The sequence below is a fragment of the Oncorhynchus keta genome, chromosome 8 (assembly GCF_023373465.1).
Source record: "Oncorhynchus keta strain PuntledgeMale-10-30-2019 chromosome 8, Oket_V2, whole genome shotgun sequence".
In the NCBI taxonomy this organism is placed as follows: domain Eukaryota; kingdom Metazoa; phylum Chordata; class Actinopteri; order Salmoniformes; family Salmonidae; genus Oncorhynchus; species Oncorhynchus keta.
Genome location: NC_068428.1, coordinates 2,776,218 through 2,792,621, shown reverse-complemented (window position 1 = coordinate 2,792,621; position 16,404 = coordinate 2,776,218). Strand labels below are relative to the sequence as shown.

Sequence of the window (16,404 nt, the reverse complement as noted above, 5' to 3'; positions counted from 1 at the left end):
CAGCATTTGTGGGTTCGATTACAGGCTCGAAATGGCCAGAAACAAATAACTTTCTTCTGAAACTATTCTTGTTTTGAGAAATGAATGCTATTCCATGTGAGAAATTGCCAAGAAACTGAAGATCTTGTACACCGCTGTTTACTACTCCCTTCACAGAACCTTCTGGCTCTAACCAGAATAGAAAAAGGAGTGGGAGGCCCTGGGGCACAACTGAGGGTACATTAGAGTATCTAGTTTGAGAAACAAACGCCTCACAAGTCCTCAACTGGCAGCTTAATGAAATAGTACCCGCAAAACACCAGTCTCAATGTCAACAGCGAAGAGGCGACTCTGGAATGCTGTCCAGTATCCATGTTACAATATTAATTTACAACATTAACAATGTTTACACTGTATTTCTGATCAATTTGATGTTATTTTAATGGATAGCATATATATAATATATATATTTTTTTTTTTCAAAAACAAGGACATTTCTAAGTGACCCCAAATTTTTGAACGGTAGTGTCTGTGTGTGTTTGAGTGAGGTACGCCTACAAATGAGAGGCTATCATTTTTGCAATGCACTGACTACAGTATCTAACGTGTAATGTTCCGTGTTCCCTCTCAGGGCTATAAGAGGCCAGTAGGACCAGAGGTTATGTACGGTCCCCCTGCTAAGCGCCATGAGGGTGAGGCCTACGGCATGCAGTACGGAGGACAGCAGCCAGGCATGTACAGCCAGTACGGAGGGAATTACATGGGGCCAGAGCGCAGGCCCATGCAGGGCCAGTACCCTTACCCCTACAGCCGAGACCGCATGGGGGCCACTCAGGGGCCACAGCAACACGCCATGATGAGTGGTGGGCCCCCTGCTTCTTCCGGAGCCTCTGCAGAGGGCCCACAGCTTAACATGTGGCACCCCAGGACAGACATGGGCTACCCCGGGCCTTACCGTGGCCAACTGGGCCAGGGGCCCCCTTACCCTGGTTTGGGACGGGGCCCGGGGGATGACCCAGAGGGAAGGAACTCCCCAGATGGGCAGTGGCCCCCCGGACCTCCAGGCCAGCACCAGCCCCCGTATCCACCCCACTCCTCCTCTGCCTCCTCCATGCCCCCAATGGCATCCAGACAGCCCACCTCCTCCTACCAATCCAACCCCGCCATGGCCAACCACATCTCTAGAGCCCCCAGCCCCTCGCCCTTCCACCGGCCCATGGGGGGATCCGGACCCCTGTCCCCCAACAATGGGGGCCCCTACATGGCATCTCTGAAGAAGGCAGGGATGCCCGGATCCATGCCAGGCTCACTCGGCGGAGGGATGTCAGGGCAGGGCATTCTACCTCTCCACAGAGATATCAGCTTCCCCGTGGGGTCAGTGGAGGCCACCCTGCCCAAACTCAAGGCCCGACGCAGACTTACCTCCAAGGAGACCGGTAGGAGAATGAAGCATACTAACTAAATTCATAATGGCTGCTTCCCAAATAGCACCTTATTCCCTTTATGATGCTCTACTTTTCACCACAGCTTTATGGGTCCTGGTCAAAAGTATTGCACTATGTAGGGCAAAGCTGGGCGATATGGACAAAAATACATATCGTGATAAATTGCCTAAATTGATTCAATAACGATTAATAAAACTATATATTTATAACAATCTGCACCATGGTTTTTTTTCATCCTTTAAACTACTACGACTGGTTTGACTGTTGTAAGCCGTCAATTGTCTCATTAACTATCACCCATATTAGCAAACTTAATTAATTTATAGTTGACATTTCTCTAGTATAGGGTACTTATCATAATGAACGATATTAGCAAAATGCCTGTGATAAGTGATCGGTATGGTCGGTGTTGATTTATGTTTCTTTTATAGTCCCAAGCTCTAATATAGGTCGCTCCCCTCCGACCTCTGTACTTTGACCTCTTACCCACAGGAACTCCGGAGGCGTGGCGTGTGATGATGTCCCTTAAGTCAGGTTTGCTGGCGGAGAGCACGTGGGCCCTGGACACCATCAACATCCTGCTGTATGACGACAACACTGTGTCCTCCTTCACCCTCGCACAGGTGAGACACAAACCATATCCAATGTCCAATGATATCCATTATCCACGAGACGGGACTAAACCAATGATATCCATTATCCACGAGACGGGACTAAACCAATGATATCCATTATCCACGAGACGGGACTAAACCAATGATATCCATTATCCACGAGACGGGACTAAACCAATGATATCCATTATCCACGAGACGGGACTAAACCAATGATATCCATTATCCACGAGACGGGACTAAACCAATGATATCCATTATCCACGAGACGGGACTAAACCAATGATATCCATTATCCACGAGACGGGACTAAACCAATGATATCCATTATCCACGAGACGGGACTAAACCAATGATATCCATTATCCACGAGACGGGACTAAACCAATGATATCCATTATCCACGAGACGGGACTAAACCAATGATATTCCCTCCGATATCTAAACTATACCATGTCGAATACAAGCCCACACCATGGCTTCATTCTAAGTGGTGTGGATATTTGACAACCTGCACCCCCCGCACATTGACTCGGTACCAGGTACCCCCTGTATAACGCCTCGTTATTGCTATTTTGTGTTACTTTTTATTTGATTTTTTACTTCAGTTTATTTCGCAAATATTTTCTTAACTCCATTTCTTGAACTGCACTTTTGGTTAAGGGCTTGGAAGTAAGCATTTCACGGTAAGGTCTACACTTATAGTTATATTCGGCGTATGTGACAAATATAATTTGATTTGACCATGACTGGATGAAGGACAAATTATTAAGCTATTGTCTATGGTCTTTCACACAGTAATTTCAGAATGCACCCAACTAATATGTTGTTCCCTGTGTTATCCCAGTTGCCTGGCTTCCTGGAGCTGATCGTGGAGTACTTCCGCCGGTGCCTGATCTCCATCTTTGGGATCCTGGATGAGTATGAGGTGGGCACAGAGGGACAGAGAACGCTGCTAGGACCAATCGCAGACCAGGAGGAAGAGCCTACCGTTCCAGAGCTCGGCAGCCAATTACGCGAAGAGCAGAGGGATAACAGGCTAGAAGAGGCGGAGATAGAGAAGCCCACAGCCAACGGCAGCACAGAGGAGGCGGTCCCAGACAAAAAGCCGGAGGAGCCTGTTGAGGTGACTGTGAAAGAGGAGAAGGTAGAAGGGGAAGAATCTGAGGTGGGGGCAACCACGGAGCAGTCTGAGCCTCCCCAGCCCGAGGGGCCCCCAGAGCCGAGGCCCAAACAGGCCAGTAAGTACGACAAGCTGCCTGTCAAGGTGGAGGAGAAGAGTGCGGAGGAGGACCAGGTGGAGGAGCGCCAGGGACTCAGCCTGCCCAGGGGCTTCAACTCCGGCCTGCTGCACTGGAAGGCTGGAGGGGGGGACTCCACGGCCCACATTCAGACACACTTCGAGAAACGCAGCGAAGAGACGGACAGCAAGCATACAGAAGAGAGGAAGGTGGAAGAAGGGGCCGTTGTAGAGAAGACCATGACTGAGACAGCCACTGTGGACGATATGCTGAGTGCCCGACCAGGCTCTCAGTCTCTGTCAGAGAGGAACGATCTTACTGGGGCGTTCTCCTTTGTAGGAGGGGCGCAGACCCAAAGCCCTATCTTGACCCTGCTGGAGGACGAGCCTCGCTGCTGGGACGAGGCGCCCCTCTCCACGGCCGAACCCTGGCAGGACGCCCTGGCCCGCCGCTGTGTCTGCGTCTCTAACATCGTCCGCGGCCTCTCCTTCATCCCAGGGAATGACAACGACATGTCCCGCCACCCAGGCCTGGTGCTGATCCTGGGGCGGCTGGTCCTTCTGCATCACCTGCACCCCCAGAGGAGGAGGACACCCCCCAGCTACCAGAGAGAGGAGGAGCAGGGCCGGGCCTGCAGCAAGGACGAGTGGTGGTGGGACTGTTTGTCAGCCCTCAGGGAGAACACTCTGGTCACCCTGGCTAACATCTCAGGTCAACTAGACCTGTCCCTCTACCCAGAGAGCATCTGTCTGCCCGTCCTGGACGGGCTGCTCCACTGGATGGTGTGTCCCTCTGCCGAGGCCCAGGACCCCTTCACCACGGCGGGCTGCTCCTCCTCCCTCACCCCCCAGAGATTGGTGCTGGAGTGCCTGTGCAAGCTGAGCATCCAGGACAACAACGTGGACCTCTTGCTGGCCACGCCGCCGTTCAGCCGCCAGGAGAAGCTCTACGCCACCCTGGTGCGCCACGTGGGTGAGCGGAAGTCCCAGGTTTGCCGGGAGATGGCGGTGGCTGTGCTCTCTAACCTGGCACAGGGGGACCCGACGGCGGCGCGTGCCATCGCTCTGCAGAAGGGCAGCGTGGGAACACTCATCGGCTTCCTGGAGGACTGCGTGGCCATGGCCCAGCACCAGCAGGGACCCCACAGCCTGTTACACCCAGCACCAGTCCCCCACCCCGATCCCCCCAGCGTTAACATGATGTGCAGGGCCGCCAAGGCTCTGCTGGCCATGGCCAAGGTGAAGGAGAACCGGCCAGAGTTTGTTCTCTACGAGAGCAGGCTACTGGATAGCTCTCTGTCCTCTGTGCTGAGCTCTGCCGTGGCGGCCATCATGTGTGAAGTACTGTTTAAGATTGGACGCTCCTCGTGACAGCCACAGGCAAAGACACAGAGGGAGGGGGGGGTGCTTGGTCTGACAGCCAAGCTACAGTGAACACGAACATGGGTGTCCGTGGTATAATATTTTTATTTAAATAAAACAAAAAAGTTTTTACATACAAATAAATATATAGAATATATATAGCTCCTATGCCCCATTCGCAACCTTCATTTGGGATTTTTAAATAATTTTAATACAAATATTTAATACTTTGTATTTTACATTTTTATCTATTATTTTTATTTGTCGGTTCTTTTTGTTTTAACCAAAGTTGGCACCCGATGATAGAGAACGTACTTTAGTTTTGGGGTCTCTTGCTCTTAAAAAAATGTTTGGTAATTATCTGTGGCTGTTTGTCTGTGTGGGATCTTTCTGATGGTGGTTTTCTGTAGGAAGAAGCAGACTTATTTAAATTGTGAATCATGTTGTAGATAGACCTCTTATGTATTAATGTAAAGGAAAAAAAACACTGACTTAACTCTGAATATACAGATCATCATGTATCCTGTTCTGGGGGGGAGAAAGTATATTGTGCAAAAGGATTAAGGGCCTGACTCAATCAGAATCACTTTAGCCGACATCCGCATAGCTGATAGTTTGATGGTGGAACTGCGTTAGAGCTGTCAAATCAGCAGGATTCCACCCTGCATCCCACTGAAGCTAAGCAGGGTTGGTCCCTGGATGGGAGACGAGATGCTGCTGGAGGACCAGTAGGGGGCACCCTTTCCTCTGGTCTAAAAAACAATTTCCAGTGATTGGAAAGGGGGATACCTAGTCAGTTGTACAACTGAAATGTCTCTTCCGCATTTAACCCAACCCCTCTGAATCAGAGAGGTGCGGGGGTGCTGGCCCTGTGTAGGGTGTGATGTTAAAGGGGTTCTGTGGTCACTAAAGATCCCCTGGCACTTATCGTAAGAGTAGGGGTGTTAACGCTGGTGTCCTGGCTAAATTCTCAATCTGGCCCTCAAATCATCCCCAGCTTCCAATTGGCTCATCCCCCCTCTCACCTGTAACTTTTCCCCAGCTCGTTGCTGTAAATGAGAATTTGTTCTCAGTCTACTTACCTGGTAAAATAAAAATCTACAAGCGGCTCCTGGCATTATACGTAAAGTGAACATTGCCATTGGCTGCATGGAGTCGCATTAAGAAAAATCCCACGCAGCCTTGTTTACAAGTTTGAACACTGGAATGTGAGAGAATTCCTCATTATTTCATTTGAATGATTTTCAATTCGATGGGTGTGGCTTCGTGACAATAACCACAAGAGCAGCTGCTCACCAATTTGACAGCACGGACACAGTTCCACCTCCGTCACCGCTAAAACATGAGCTATACGGGTGTCGGCTATCGCTTGATCAGATTGTAATTAGGCCTTAGTTGGCTTGTTTGGGGGAGATTATGAAATAAGCATTGCATAATATTACAATAACAGTATATGAGGGAGACATGAGTCACCCTGTTCAACTGACTTGCTTCCTGGTAACCATAGCAACAGACAGGTAAACTCTCAAACCCACGTGCAGTACTTCCCTCAGTCTTATTTTTTCTTTTTATATATATATATATATATAAAAGCCCATTTGTATATAGAAGTTGTATATTCAGACAGCCCTATTTGGTATAGAGAAGTGATGGTAGTTGATCATTATAATGGATGTTATGATTACTTTGTATTTGAATAATGGATATTTGGTGACTCTTCAACTGGAGGTCAGTCATTATGTATTTAAAAGAATTATGTTGACTGACTGACAGGTCTATATAGGGATGATTTCAGTCTGACTAGCTTTGACACTTATTTAGATTGTACAGTCAGCTAACAAATAGATCACAATGGGCAGAACTGTATTCTGGAATTGAATTGTTTTTAAAAAATCATGTCCGATTGACAGTTAACATTTGATGAACATTGTTTTCAGTAAAATGTTTATACTATATGTTCCACATGTTAAGAATAAATGTACATGAAATCTGGTTGAGCACTGTGAAGGGTGTTTGGCTCTTTTGTCCAGAGATTGTAAACTGGAGAATCGTGGCAGAATGAATATGGCCAAACGTTTTTATTCACTTCCATTGTCCAAGAATCTCCTCTACAAAGTATCACAACCATTCATGACTAAGTCGCTTTGGATAAAAACATCTGCTAAATAACTGCAACCTATCAGACTGTAGATAAGTACAGAGGTTTATTTAGCACAGCGGGCAAGGAATGATCATTTGCACGACAGATAAAATACACAGAAGTGTCGGTTCAGCTGTAACCAACACCGTGCTCCACGTCACAGCTGTGGCATGACGCGCTCTTTCAACTTTGTTTGTGAAAACATCAGGGGCGGCAGTCACAAGCACATTTAGGATGACGCACACGTATTCCTACGGCTAGCCAGGACAGTTTCAAATAGTTCCAAGTCTGTTCTCGCTTTGATACTTGTCTTTCATGGGAATAGCTGACGGCAAACACTTAAATATACATTGGTTTCACTTAAAACAGACCATCATCCAGACAGGTGCCTCACATTCAGCTGACCAGCCTTTACTGTCTTCAGAACTGCAAACAAATTTAGCTTTTTTAGTTTCATAGAACAAAAATAGAAGTGTCAATTATATCATGATGGCCTATGAAGAAATCCAAATAGCCAGAGATTACAATATTAGAAAGCAGTTGCTGCCTAGGAATACTGTGCTAGTCTGTTTGTGCTATCATGTTAAGTTGTCACTCATTGGCATGACAAAAATATTTTGCTTGACAACGAGCAATGGAGTTGGCAAGAGCACAGACTGGCACTAAGCCTAACTCCTATACTAGTACAAGACAGTCCTGTGCTCCTGTGATCAGAAATTAAGATTAACCATGATGCCTCAATCCATTAGTTTAGTTTAGTTCATGATTTCTCTTCCACACAAGGAGTACTCTGCATGGACTTCAGATGAGCATCGGTGAATGAGCCCAGTAACCTGCCAGTGGATGCCAAGTTCCTTTCCTTCTCAGCCCATACCACAGCAATTGTTTAAAACAGTGGTTTATTAAGGCTGCCCTGATCCAGACAGGGAGAATGTCAGCTAGATCCGTTGTTCTCTTTAGACTTGAAGATGGAGTCCCATTCCTCCGAGTTGGCCGGTCCTTCCTCGTTTTTGGGAATAGCTGGGAAAACAGACTGCATCTTCTGCCTGAACTCTGTTAGCTGTGAAGATGAAGTGGAGATTTCTTGAGCAGTACATGCATGGACTTTATTTGTTTACATTTACTGAGTGTTAGTTAAAAGGTGTTGTTAGTCTTTCATGCTTTTCCGATGGAATGATAAGGGCAAGACCATGAGATGGTTAATACGTACACTATGGACCCCCATGGCTTTCCAGACTGCGACACTGAGCAGGCCCACTCCACACCAGGCGTAGAGAGAGCCCCACCCCAGGGCACGGAGAGCCAGGGACGCCCCAGTCTCCGGTACTGCAGCAGTGGCCATTGTTCCCTTGAGAGAACACATACATACACACATGAGGTACACAAGAGTTGCTCTACACATGGTTCCAAACTTAAAAGGTTACTTTCGTAACCCCGGTTCTCTGATGAGTGAGCTTTATCACCAACTCGAAGGACCTATCAAAAGCGTCTGTTGGGTAGAATGGCACTTCCTTATAAGGAGCCTCCTGCTTTTCTTTCTCACGCTTTTGCAACCAGGGGAAGGCGGTGCTACATCTCACTCATCAGAGAACCGGAGTTACTTGTTTCAATGTATCACTATGGGGATGTGGCTGCAAAACATGCTCTTCGAAGCCTGGGTAGTCCCAACCCTCAGAGACAGGGAGTATGCACCAAGAGGGGGAGGGGGTGATTACAAAGTGAGGGGAAGCCCAATTCAGCTCACATAATCTCAGTTTAATGAGATGTACCTAATAGGTTAACTCCTATAGGAGAGGGCTCTTTCAGTCCCCTACAAGGGCGGTCACTCGTCATTATAAAACAAAGAGAAAAGGACCAACCCTCTTGAGTGTAGTTGCCCAATGAATGAAGAGCACAACGCCCTTGCCTGAGATCTCGTTCAATCCAAGTACTGGACAACAGTGGGGCCGTCCTTCTGGGGAAGGCGACAGGTGAAATCCACAGACTATGGTGCGACAATGAGAATGTCGACAGGGGGCAGGTACATTAACCTGGGCAAACAGTTGCTGGTAGAGTACAGTCTGCTTAGGGTTACGCCACTGACAGTAAAGCGAAAGACTGAGGAATATTGCTTTTCAGTGGCTAGAGCCAGCACAATAGACAGGTCCCAGGACTAGCTTAAGACTTATATACTGGGCGTAAGCGACAGTGGATAAACTGTACAACTGTCAGGGCCTTGGCAGGCCGAGAAAGCGGCTAGAGGACATTAACAATGACGACACCTTCACTCCATCCCAAAAAGTCCTGCAAGGCGCATTGGACCATGGAAAACAGAGTGTAAGGAGGAACAATCTGTTTAGTCATACCACTTCTCCAAGAAAAACTGTAAAAACAGGGCATGCATAAGGGTGCTGGCACTCTATTCCCAGAGGCGCCGCCCCATCTTCCTTTTTCCTGTCTATGCCCCAAGGGGCGAAAGCATTCCGGTGAGGGTAGAGAATTGCTTTGTTGCTTGTAGTTACTCCACATAATTAACCTAAATGCCAGAGTGAAAAGAATACGGAATACAAATATTCCAAAACATGTATCCTGTATGGAACAAGGCACTAAAGTAAAAAAAAATTAAGCAAAGGAATAAACTTTTTGGCCTAAATGCAAAGCTTTGTGCTTGGGGCAAACATCCCATCCCTGAGTAACTGCCTCCTTATTGTCAAGCATGGTGGTGGCTGCCTCATGGTATGCTTGACATCGTCAAAGACTGGGGAGTTTTTCAGGATAAAAATAAACAGGATGGAGCTTAAGAACAGGCTAAATCCAAGAGGGAAACCAGCTTCAGACTGCTTTACAGCAGACACAGGGAGAGGACTTCACCTTTCAGTAGGACAATAACCTACACTGGTTGCTTACCAAGAAGACAGTGAATGTTCCTGAGATTTTAAATCCGCTTTAAAAATCTATGGGAAGACTTAAATTGCTGTCTAGCCAACACCATGACAGAGCTTGAAGAACAATTTTTTTTAAATTGTTCAAAGCTCTTATAAGACTCACAGTCCTAATCGCTGCCAAAAGGTATTTCTAACATGGGGTGAATTCTTAGCTTATCAAGGTATATTAGTATTTTATTTTCATTAATTTAAAAAAACGATATCCACATTTTTATTCTACTTCAACAGAGTATTTTGTGTAGATCCAAAAATATAACAAAAAAAAATGTTTTATCCAACTTTGTAACATAACAAAATGTGAAAAAAATCAAAAGGGGGTGAATACTCATGATACCCACTGTACATGAGTTGATCTACACATGTGAGCAGAAAACAACATTTTAAAGGAGGTGAAAACTGTTAGCCACCCTGCAAACGGAATTTATCTAACTGAAAGAGAAACTCTAAACCTACCCTGGAAGAGGAGCTGTATTTCAAGGTTACGTCGCAAATGTCACCCTATTCCTTATATAGTGCACTACTTTTAACCAGGCCTCTGGTCAAAAGCAATGCACTCTGCAGGGAAAAGTGTACCATTTGGGATGCATCCAAGACTGAAGAAGCAGTTTAGAAACCAGACGCAGGTCACTAATATTATTACCTCTTCATGTAATTATTGTCCATGTGGCCTGCTCATTAGATTAGCTATTATTAGAGTTTGGCCAGACTCAGTGTAGCTCTTCCTAGATGGTTAAAAGGCTGCCTGAAGAGATTTGATTTGGTGTAGGCTAGTCCGTGTCCATCAACATCAGCTGCCTATCCCTAGTGTTGCATATAATGTTACCAACTGTCTTATTTTACGTCTGATTCTTTACGAGTTGTTTTGCTCTGATGGGTATGAGCGGTCCTGTGAGTGTGCTACAAACATGTCTTATGGAGTTTGGTCACTAATTTGCAAACTCTCTCCTCAAAACCAGCCATAAGTCATAACAGCATGAAATCTACATATGCGAGTTGCCAGATTCATGTATGAGATACCAGAGACAGCCCTGGTTCCATGACAAACAAGCCTTGGTATCTGCTCTTTACAGTGCCTCCATTAACATAAGTGACATGTTAACTGTAGCAATCTCGTCAGGTTCTGGACAATCTCTACAGTCCATCTCTGTTCTCTGTGAAAGAAGCACTCCAGCCAGCCAGTGTGACCTCACAACCGCATACCTCTCACAAAGCACTAAATCTAATTTGACCACTTTACAAGGCATATTCGGCTGAGATTTATGTTTACAAAGATGGCCCTATGGGCTTAAAAATAGACTTAAAAATCCAACAAAGGCACCACTATGCTGCTGGGCCAAGTATATCTTCATAACTAATATCAGCTCCGAACTTGTGACCCTCCCAAATGGCACCCTATTCCCTAAATAGTGCACTACTTTGTCCAGAGCCCTGGGCCTGTATTCACAAAGCATCTCAGAAAAGTTCCTAGTAATCCTGTTAAAGCCCGTTTAAAGACAAAAAAAAAATCTCTCAGCTCAAAGTAACATTTCTCAGCTGGTAATCAGACCGTTTGTTGAGGTACCACAAAGGAAAGATGGCAATGCCTCATCGTGATTGTTGCAAATTATGGGGAATAACCAATCACGATGAGGCATCGCCAGCTGTGAACTCTATAGACCCCTTTCCAGTACACAACACACTGACGCGCTCGACTCTTGCTGGCAGTAAGAAAGCCATCTCCAGCTGCACCCATTCAACATAGATTTACAACTCTTCACTTCAACAAAATATATTTTTGGAGTTCTCATACACTTACAATGATGTTTAGATTTCTGTTTTAATAGACGCTAAGATTATATTTGTTTGATCTTTGCAAAATAAACTATTTTGGGTGTAGCAATTGTTAGCTCAATGCTAACGCTCATTGATATAGGCTGTATCAAAAGCTAGCCAAAGAGATTTTACTGGTTGAAGTGTTTAAGTATAATGCAGTTGATTTGCGGTGATGACACAAACATTATATTAAGCAGGACTAGGGCGGTCACAAAACTTTGTCAGCCAATGATTGTCAGGCAAATAACGGTTGGTCTGACGGTAATTGACCGTTAATTAAACACATTTAGCATCTCCTGGCTTCGACACAAGCCACTGATGCAGACCTTTGGAACATCTACATTTTTAAAAGTCTAATAAATCCATGTAATATAACCTTCACAATAAATCCATTATTTATTTTAGACACGTTTAAAGAGGCATGATATGAAGAAAATGTAGTCTATTTCAGAAGAATAGCATAGTCTTGAGTTGTTCTTATGTTAGGTCCTGGTGTGGCTATGCCAAATGACTGTTGGCTACACAAGTTAATTTAGTTGACAAAATTGTCTTAGAATTCCGTGGCATTATTTTAAAGTATAAAGAATAAAATTGAACAAAGCTGAATAAAATAGATAAATAGGTACTTCTATATGCTTAATTTAGAGTTATTAATGTAACTTTAGTTGTTCTTCAAACGTTGGGCTATATGTTTGGATTTTTAATACATTGTAAGCCTGCATGATGAGGCGAATGATGATTTGAAAAAAACTTGCTTGAAAGGCATGAGCTCTGCTTTGTTTTTTTGAGTAGGCTGTACATATTTCAATAGTCTCTCATTCACAACTTGACAAGCATGTGATAATGCCTGGAATTTTACGGTGGCATCCCCTTTGTGGCTGTAATGACCATCATGCACCCGTCTCGAAACAGGGGCAGTGGGAAATAAAATACATGTCATGTATGCTTTTAAATAGCGAATGGAGGACGCTTTTCCTGTGGGTTATTTTCATGCCAGCCAGGTTGGCTATACTCCTGCTGTAAAGATAAACAATGTGCTTAATATTAGGAATTTGATAAATAAATATAGTAGGCCTAGTCTATAGAAAGCTAATGGGACGACCCTCTTTTTAGTAGAGGCCATCACTCTGTTTTCTCGCCCAATTGCATAGCCTATAGAAATGTTGCAAAGTGAGCTCATGAAGTTTGATTAGATTTTCGATTACATTTGCATTGATGTCAGGTGATTAGGGGGACAATAGAGTGCTGAGTACCAGGCAGTTAGCAAGTTTGGTAGGCTACTAATGATCAGCAGCAGCATCAGTTTGGAGAAGCCTAATTACCGTGACTAAACAGCCACGTGGAATTTGACTGCGTTCATGACTCGTGACCGCCGGTGTGGCGATAATTTGGTCACAGCAACAGCCCTAAGCAGGACATTCATACGAGCCTTAAAATCCAATTGTAATCCAAAAGTAGTGTGAAATGCACTCATAAGCAACATGTAAATAGAGCCCTTCTTTTTGCTGCTGTTCTGTAGAAACTCCCTCCCCCTTGTTCTGCCACCAACTTGCGTGCATCGTCCTAGTGTGGAAATCTTTGCAAACACAGAAAGGGGTCTTTTCAGCATGCTTCAGACCACGACAGTGAATGTGAGCATATATCAAATGTTGTAATGGTAAAACTATTTATAAAACATTGGCCTGACAGGATCTTAATTATTGTCATGCATAGCCTTTTTTAATCACATGCTTATGGTTGTTAAAAGTGTAATTTGCACAATATTACTGTTATCAACACACTCATCATCACTCCCGTTTAACAACTAAATTGCTTTGGCACGGTAGGCATCAAGTCACTTACCGATAATGTTGCATACAACATTGACAGGCCATAATTTTCATCAAACACTATCGAAGTTAACATAAGCACTATAGATGCCTTCAATTGCATAATTTATAGGCATGCCCAATTGAGGGATATTTTTAACAACGTGATGTGGCGTTCCAAATGGATAACTTGATATTAACATGAACTAAGTAATTAAATAATCCAAAAAAATCATGTATTTATTAGCCTAGTGGTTCTAAGTATTGAGGCATGTCAGGTAAAATATGTCTTGTGAAATTGTCAAGAGATACTACTGTTAAAATCTAGATCTAGATTAAATCTAGATTAACTCAAAAGCAATTGCATGTGACAGAAACCACTGAATCACTGCAATTTTCCATTATCAAGACACCTGCTGGTAACTTAACTGGTTTGGACAGCTTATTGAGTGTCCTAAATACTGTAACTGTTTGAATCCCCAAGCAGACCAGGTGAAAAATCTGTTGATGTGCCCTTGAGCAAGGCATTTAACACTGATTGCTCCTGTAAGTCACTCTGGATAAGAGTGTCTACTAAATTACCAAAATGTAAACATTATCCCACCAATGTAGCAATTTTGTAGAACAGCAGTTACAGGGTGAGCACACTTGCTACCAATTGTGCTGTGCCATAAAGATACAGTTGTGCTTGCCTTGCATACATGGAGGTCATGGAATGCAATTAATGCCTTACATTAGCCCAGGCCTACATTTCAGGCTCCTACACATTTCGTCATGGGTCAAGACTAACATGAATGTAACTTAACCTGTATGTAATGCTGTAGCTATATCAAATCATAGCTACCTTGCTAAACCAGCCTGGACTCTTTTTCTTGGCCAAGGCTAACGTGGAGCCGAATCCTGCTATCATCCCAGCAGATGCGACAGTCGTCAGGAAAGCTGCACCTGGAAAAGGTCGATGGGACGTTGGTTATGAGTCTCAAAAAATGATCATGTGAGTAATCAACTATACTAGCTAGCCAATAATTCAATAATTTGCAGTGAGTATGTCAGGGTCAAGCTAATGTAGCTAACAGCAACAATACAAAAACCGAATTAACTGTGCAAACAGTGAAACAATTGTTAAATAAGCAGTCCGCTTGCCTTTCATAAGCTGTAGTTTGTCGTCGTTATCTGTCACAATTGCAGTAGTGACATTCAAACTCGTGTTTTCTTTCTCAGCTGTCATTTTGTAAAAAGGCAAGCTTCTGTCCATCACTTAAAGAATTCCGGTGGAAACATGCTAGGAACATTTAATTCGTTTTTAACGTTCTGTCACGAAAATCTAAGCCATTTTAGGGCTACCGAATCAATACATCGTAGTATAATGATTCAGTACTGTGCATTTGAACATGGGAATGTCTATTTTCATTTGAGAGTTAAATACATATACGGGTACAACGATTCCCATGACACTACGTCAGTGGTGTAAAGTACTTAAGTAGTACTTTAAAGTATTTTTACTTAAGTATTTTGGGGGGGTATGGACACTTTGCTTTACTATTTATATTACAAAAGTACTCATTACATTTCAAATGCTTAGCAGAACAAGAAAATTGTCAAATTCACGGACTTAATCACGAGAACATCCCTGGTCATCCCTAACAGTTACTGCCTAACTTGTGCTCGCTCACATGTGTTTGTGGGAGCTGCATTACATCTTCTTCGGCAGCGGCATCGTGAGACTGGGCGGGCTGTCCTTTTAGTCATACAAATGTCCCAGCTTTCAAACAATGAACACAAAAATGTGCTCCACAACGAGACTATGATATTATACTATAATAATTGGGATGATGTGAGATGTATCAAAGCATCCTGCTGGACACCACTAGCCCACTACCTGTAGCGTCTATTCATGAAAATACAGTATCTTCTGGTCTGGGGAGTTTTCTGAAGAGCCAGTGACGACCCTTCATTCAAGTAGGTGGGGCAGAGCCTGTTTTGCATGTTATTTTGGCATTAATACATGCCACATATCAGTTTGCAAACAATGTAAAATAATATATATCATTGAGTTAATACAGCTGCATACAAACATGGTCTCTTTTGTGTTTTCTTGAGTAAGGCAACTACAAAATGCAGGTGTTTCAGCCTAGCTTGGTGCTTTCTGTGGTGTTGGGGCAAGTGAGCAGAAAATACAAAGCGTAATTAGCTCAGTGTTCTGTCACTCATGGGGACTTTATGTCACTGCCAAGTGTAAGAGGAGACATTGAAAATTCTAGCCCTTAGGCAGCCGTCATAGAAGTGCCAATCCAAGAAGGCTCAAAGTCATTGGTCACAGATAAAATGATGTCAAATCATGTTAGTAGCTTTGATTGTGAAAGTATGATGCTGACATGATCAGTCCAATCTTAGCTAGCAGTCATCATCATGAATCAAGTCGACAATCTACTGGAAAATCCTTTTTAATCTTTGTCATATGAAGAGAAATAATGAAGAGAAATTATAGATAAAAACGTGTCGGTACTCATCGGCCATTGGTCATAAACATTACACAACAAGTTGGAAATCGCAAATTCAACGAGTGGTTTTGAAGGAATCAGTGACAGTGGCTCTGTGATCCCAAATCTGGGATTAAGAAGCTCTTTTCCAAATTTAAAATGATAAACATTCACTTTGGCCATGCTGTCAATGAAGCATGATTTGTGCCACACCCAAAACAACTGTTAACTCGGAAGGCCGAGATCCTACGATTCGGACTTGGTGAACACTGTAGATATGGCCCATGTTTTGAATTTGGTCGCTGTACATTTCAAAAGTGCTAAACAAATAGTTTATATTGAATAACGTTACGTCCGTCCAAACTAGCTCATTGTCTTAATCGGAATTTCGGATGGCCTCTTATCCACTTCGTCCCCTTATGCCATAGTTTGCACATCTCAATTGGCATTAGAAACCACATTGGTTTATTAAGCAAGTCAGTCATGTTTTTTTAAAGGCAGTAAATGAGGCTGAATGAACTTTTTCGCTGCCAGACAAGGCTGAGCTGATAGCCAGGTGTAGCAGTGGTAAGATGTTGGGATGGCTTTATGTTGGCCCTA

At 44.0% G+C, this 16,404-nt stretch overlaps 3 protein-coding genes across 3 annotated transcripts in view; 2 read left to right on the top strand and 1 right to left on the bottom strand.

Annotated features, from left to right (window-relative positions):
• The window catches only part of LOC118386567 (AT-rich interactive domain-containing protein 1B-like), a 111,289-nt gene extending 104,642 nt beyond the window's left edge, over positions 1–6,647 (top strand). The window contains 3 exon segments of the mRNA XM_052523361.1: positions 611–1,415; positions 1,917–2,047; positions 2,886–6,647. Coding sequence (XP_052379321.1) covers positions 611–1,415; positions 1,917–2,047; positions 2,886–4,649 — 2,700 coding nt within the window. The 3' untranslated portion in view covers positions 4,650–6,647.
• Positions 6,648–6,830: 183 nt separating this feature from the next.
• Positions 6,831–14,632, bottom strand: tmem242 (transmembrane protein 242). Its single transcript, XM_035774413.2, has 4 exons — positions 14,468–14,632; positions 14,169–14,269; positions 7,991–8,128; positions 6,831–7,840 (listed from the first exon to the last, which is right to left on the bottom strand). Exons 1-4 carry the CDS (start codon positions 14,577–14,579, stop codon positions 7,715–7,717), a joined length of 477 nt encoding a protein of 158 aa, XP_035630306.1. The 5' UTR covers positions 14,580–14,632; the 3' UTR covers positions 6,831–7,714.
• The window catches only part of LOC118386566 (palmitoyltransferase ZDHHC14-like), a 60,109-nt gene continuing 57,912 nt past the window's right edge, over positions 14,208–16,404 (top strand). The window contains exon 1 of the mRNA XM_052523365.1: positions 14,208–14,318. Within this exon, the coding sequence (XP_052379325.1) occupies positions 14,311–14,318 (8 nt within the window). The 5' untranslated portion in view covers positions 14,208–14,310. The remainder of the gene's footprint in view (positions 14,319–16,404) is intronic.